Source organism: Xenopus tropicalis, chromosome 1 (assembly GCF_000004195.4).
Source record: "Xenopus tropicalis strain Nigerian chromosome 1, UCB_Xtro_10.0, whole genome shotgun sequence".
In the NCBI taxonomy this organism is placed as follows: domain Eukaryota; kingdom Metazoa; phylum Chordata; class Amphibia; order Anura; family Pipidae; genus Xenopus; species Xenopus tropicalis.
The window spans coordinates 45,035,945-45,041,944 of record NC_030677.2 but is presented as its reverse complement, the minus strand read 5'-3'; the positions used below and the strand labels follow the sequence as shown (position 1 = coordinate 45,041,944).

The 6,000-nt window shown below is 42.2% G+C and overlaps 1 protein-coding gene across 1 annotated transcript in view; it reads left to right on the top strand.

Annotated features, from left to right (window-relative positions):
* The first annotated feature begins 1,903 nt into the window (after window positions 1-1,903).
* stox2 (storkhead box 2) overlaps window positions 1,904-6,000 on the top strand; it is an 84,281-nt gene continuing 80,184 nt past the window's right edge. Inside the window, exon 1 of the mRNA XM_004911177.4 lies at window positions 1,904-2,086. Within this exon, the coding sequence (XP_004911234.1) occupies window positions 1,969-2,086 (118 nt within the window). The 5' untranslated portion in view covers window positions 1,904-1,968. The remainder of the gene's footprint in view (window positions 2,087-6,000) is intronic.

Below are 6,000 nucleotides of genomic sequence, written 5' to 3'. Positions count from 1 at the left end.
TTCAGTTATTTTTAGCAGCTCTCCAGTTTGGAATTTCAGTAGCTTTCTGGAGAGACTGGAATATGAATAGTAGTAAAGTGACTAAACAGTAAGATAAGTAATAAAAAGTAATAATACAAATAAAACTGTACCCTCACAGAGTAGCCACATTTTATCTGCCGGGGTCAGTGACCCAGAGGGCTGGAAAAAGCAGAAGAGGAAGGCAATTAATTTTAAAAAGCTTTAATGAGCTTTCCACCCAAACACTCTAAGCAATTATGCAGTATATATGTTATTGAAAAGCAGTGTCTTCTGGCTGGTTATATTCTATCCACTACCGATTCTGACTCCTGGAACTGTGGAGCTAGCTGATTAATAGACCTGAAGGTGAACAGACTGCTGCTACATAGTTTCACTAAATGAAAGGGTGAGCAAATACCTGCACTTTTGAACTTCATTTCTGCCTGGAGAGACTATGGTGAAACCCGAGACCCACACAGAGCACTGAGAGATTTGAAGACAAATGGGGATAGCTTGTCACCCTGGTGCAGAGTTATAGAATTGTATAGGTAACTAGCGGCAAGGCAGCAGCGGGAGGTAATGCAGGCAGCTGTAACCCAGCAAAGTACCCTGAAGGCAAGAAAGATGTTACAGATGAGGTGGGGAATGATGGGGGACAAAAAGATTTTAGTAATGTGGGTGGTAGACATATAGGAGGTAGAAAGATAATTCTATTATTAAATGTAGAGGAAAAAGATTAGGTCTGGCACTTGGTAGAAAGTGGCAACATTCCCTTTGGGATCAGGTGTGAGCATTATTATTATTTACATTTATTTATAAAGCGCCAACATATTCCGCAGCGCTGTACAATAAGTGGGTTTCATACACTGGACATACAGAGTAACATATAAAGCAATCAATAACCGATACAAGAGGCGAAGAGAGCCCTGCCCAAAAGAGCTTACACTCTACAAGGAGAAAGGGTTGAGACACAAAGTGTGGAAATGGGCATGACCAGAGTTGTGAGAGTGTGGCACAGGGTGTTGCTAAACTATATTAGGGTAAGCTTCTCTAAATAAATGCGTTTTTAGAGATCACTTGAAGGCAGAGAGATTGGGAGAAAGTCTGATAAATTGTGGGAGCGAATTCCAGAGAAGGGGGGCAGCCCTTGCAAAGTCTTGAATGCGAGCGTGAGGCATGCGCGGCTCTGTTGAAAGGGACATTTATAGATTATGTTATGTGTTATTCTTTATACAGAGCTTTATAGATAATATTTCATTTAGAGATTACAGTCTGTTTGCTAACAGACACAGAAGTAATAGGGTCAGTAATGTGTCTGAGCATGCCATATTGGATACAAATATTCAATTCCCTAGTTTAAATTGGCCTCCAGAACCCTGAGTTGCTGTGCAGTAATGTTTAACACCCTGACAGTGTGCCACAGTTGTAAGAGAATGATGGGAGTTGTAGTCCAGCTACACCCAGCAACACAAAGGTTGGGAATCATGGCAGTAGGAGATGGCAATGTCCTTTTGTGGGTGAGGAATATTGGTATTAAAGTTGTATGACCAAAAGTTAGCCGTATGTACTGCAGATGATAAGTTATTTTGCTCATTATATCCCTTTTACCCACTTAAGAACTTAAAGTACAAATGCTAATAGCAGTTATTTATGGTTCCTTTTGTCTAGCATGATGTAGGAGTTGTTGCGGTTTCAGCCTTACCCGGCCCTAGTGGGTGCAGCCCTAGCCTGAATGGTTAGCATTCACATGGCCTCTTGGCTTTGTTTTGCCTTTGTTGTTGTGCTAAGTGCCCTGCAGAGAGGCAAAACGCTATCAACATGCTTATTGCTAAAGGGCAGCTCTCTGGCATTCTTATACATGCAACCCGGACTTGATAGGGGCAGGCCCACCCCTCCAGACAGCCGCGGGTTTCACATGCCTCCCGACAATGGGATTTTTGTGCAGCACTCGCTTGGATTCACACAGGAATGAAGGAGGGCACAAGTGAGTGCAAAGCTGCGCTTGGTGAATTTATGAAAAATGAAAGGACTGTAGATAACCCTTTGCCAGGAGATACCAAAGCATGCAGGACTTGGCCACCATCAGGTAGGTTACTCCTGTGTATTATGTTTTATGGGTCTAGGAGAGCTCTTATAGGTAGGGATTACAGCACAGATAAACGCTGAATAGATTGTGGGAATTTGGGATAATGTACCAAGCAGTTCAGATGGAAAAACTCTGCTCCTCAGGCAACAAACTTTGTTAGCTCTATGGGTCCAGAGCTTACGGTGTCTATATTAATTAGGTTTATTTACCAGTATGTATGAGCTAAAAGTACTAACATATTGCACAGAGCTGTACAGTAGATAGGAACAAACCAATTATCAAGGACACATGGGAACTAACTAATTAGGAACATTCAAAAAGAAATCTAAGCAAAGACATCAGGAGAAAGAGCCAGTGAAGCATAACATTAAAGGGTTTAATGCTATACCACCCAGGCTCATATAATATTTTTCTTGCCTGGACTTTGAAAGCCTGTGCCCGGCCTGGAGTCTGAGCTGGATGGTAACCTGTGTAAGGTGATGCCAGTGAAGTCTGCAGGAGAGAGAGAGACAGCGGCTGCAAGAACTGAGCCCTGAGAAATGCCAAGATATCATGGGCCCATGTCCCTTGGCCTACTTATAATAAATTTGCTCTTACAGGAATGGTAAGTTACTTTTATCATTGCTAGTTATATTCACCAACACAACCAAGCTTCATAACTGGTTAGGGCAGAAGAATATTGGAAGTTGTGACCAGACAGGGTGCAGCACCCATTCTTGAATAAACAGAACCTATTTGTTATATTGTGCTCTATACAGTAGAAATGTTCTGTATTGGTCCTGAAGATAATCCAAAAAGATGCCAGTCACACCCTAGGGAGATGGCACACATAGCCCTTAGTCACTGCGTGAGATTGCCCGAAAATACCTTTTAATGCAGAAAATGCTTTCTTCCACATTTTCCTGGGTTTTCAAGATCCTTGAATGCATTATTTTTATATGCTTCTAATGGCTTACCTGCATTGCAGTTATGTTCCATTCCCTCAGGGGACAGTCAGATGCAGCCTTGCAAAAGTTGGTCTGACCATTTTTTGGTGGCCAATTTGTCAGATACCCCATAATGTGTGGCCAGATAAAATGACATAGACAATGGCCAGCTGGGTTAGAGTGTATCGTCACCCCCAAGTTATTGTATTCATTAACCTGATAGCTGGGGCCAGTGCTCCTGTCAGCAGAAAACTGCACTGACCTGGGGTACTTTGTATCAAGCACCACCTAGCAATCATTTTTTCTGCTTCTTCTTTCTTCATAATCCTGGGGTGACACATGCGCAGTAAAGTGGAAAAGTCTCCATTTTTGGCAAAGTTTGGCTATTTATTTTACTGCGCATGCATAACCGGCACGAAGTAAGAAGAAGCAGGAATATGAACGCTCTGAGGTGCTTGCTGGAAGAAGTGGGGGTTCCTTACTTTTGGCACCCCAGTGATTGTTGACTTTCTTTCTCCTCCATTGTCCTACTCCACTCTTTAGTGAATGGCTGTAGGACCTGCATCTGCCCCATGGATACAGCGCTGCCATTATACAAAGGGGGGATCCGAATTGCCCTGCAAAGCCTTGTTTCTTTCTATCTAATGGCCATTATTTTGGGCCCCTTAGGGCTCCTGCAGTTGCGGCAAGGACAAATGTAAAGGACCCCTAGCAGAAAGTAAATTATAGCTACTTCTGCTACCCTGTAACCAAGAGCTTACAGTTTATTATGGGATATTTAACTTGTGCTAGCACTGAAAAATCACATTTAGGTTGATGCAATGGCGCTAAATGAGAATTTATTAAACTTTTCTAATTCATGACTAGTGTCTTCATAAAGGAGATTAAACCCCCTGCTATAATTTATAAGGACCCTGTCTCCTGTTGGCTTATACATTCATGGATCTCCTTAGAAACAACTCATAGCTTTAGGCTAAAAAGCCCTGAGGCCACCCCTTGGATGCAGTTACAGACATGAATGGGATCCACCTGTCACCTCTCACATAGGGGTGGGTTTTGTTCAGAAAACTCCTAAATGTACATTTTCTGGCTGGAATCTGCCTGTGTTTGCAGTGAAAGGGGTGCATTGGGTGCCATTAGCCTTATAAATGGCAGTAAAGGGTATATTATTACTTATATACATCAGTACATGTATTAAAATAAAAATATATATGTAAATAATCACCACTACAATGGGCCACGGTTTAACCCGAATAACTGGTTGTGTAGCTAGAGGTCATAAAAAGCAAACACAACAAAGGGCAGATACTGACCCTAGGGATTGGTTTAAGGTATTTAGCTCTAGCTCTAGTAAAACTCATCAGTAGATAGTGTTTGTTTTAAAGATCATTATGTTCATGTTTTAATATGGTCACAGACACAGGGCAACAAGGCTAACCAGTCTGGTTAGTTCCAGCTTAATGGGATGACCCTGGGCTCATGTGTGTCAAGCATTGGGAGTGCTAATTGGAGAAAAGTGAAACACGGGTTGGTTGATGGCTCCGTTGGCACGAGTATAGAGTCCCTAGCCAAGCATAGCAGGATAGGGCCATGTGTCTGCATTGGGATCCATTGATCAGATTAATGCCACTTGGCCAGATTGGCTAGAGGGAATGTCAGCCCATGTGGTGCCGCCTATATCAGCCAGTGGCTATTCCTATATAGTGATGGTAGCTCAGTCAAGCTTCTTGTTTGGCTTATGCATTCTAATGAAGGCTTGTGATTGTCAGCGGTGCCATCTTGCCATGCCAGGTTTTTAATTTGAAGCCTTTGTTTTTTAATGTTTAGCACAGATAGATATAAAGGAGAGTAAAATGTTTTACCCAGAGTAACTGCATCTTCAGGTCTTGTCTGTTTGTATTTGCACCAGAGGGCTTATGAAATCAGTGTGGCAAAACTGAGGCTGTTGCTCCAGATGCAGCAACTTTTATTGTGGCTGCCGGCCCTGTTTCAAAGATACAAGTCCAGACAGTGAAAGTCTGCTGGCTTTGCTTTCTAACTAAAACTGGCTGATAACTAGCAAGCGATGGGTTGTACACACAGCTCTACCTGCTGGGCTACTGACACAGGCTTAACTCTGCTCACTTCCCAAGGCAAGCAGCTCCCTCTAGTGGCTACTACAGCCAAGAGTATGTTAAGGCTGTGTTACTCCTATGTTGTATGCTGTTACATAGAACCCCTTACAATGGATAATTTTAGCCTTCAGCACCCCTGCAACTCCCAGTATCTCCTGCCAGCTGCTCAGCAGTGCTAAAGGGTACATATCTGAGCATGCATTATTCCACATTGTGCTTCTTTCTCATTAGGGCTTGGCCGGACAGGATATCTTATTCAGAAGAAACCTATAACGTTTAGGGGGCCATTTAATAACTGTTTTTTTTTCATTTATTTCAGCTCTAAATGTTGAGGGGAAAAAAGGTTTTGACTTACTATGTGTCGAAATGGCTAAAAATCCAAATCAAACAATTCACCAGCTAAAACTTGCCAAGATCATGGCAGATGTCCCTTTCCTTCCTGTTTTTGCCCAGAAACTAGAAGTTTTGGATTTTTGACACTGGTTTTTGAGTGATTATTTGAAAATTTTGAGTTTTTGTCCCGACAATTCATACAAGTCACTGTTTCGGCCCACGGGGACTTTTTCAGTTCGGTTTTTTTGATAAATGTCAGACATTCGTGGATATTAGTTTAGTTGGATTTTTAAAAATACAAGAAAAGTTAGAATTTTAGTAAATCTGCTCCTAAATGTACAGTAGTGTTTAGGGAAGAATTTGGGAGATGTTTCACTGGGTTTCCATCATGCAAGAATTGTGGGCAAATGCAGTACCCCCTGTATGCACTGCCAGACCCTGGCCATACAGCTACATATAACACAGAATAGAGGGTTGTTGTTTGCATGTAGCCACTTATAAAAATAAATTACTATCTGTGACATCCTATGGCTGTTCTGGG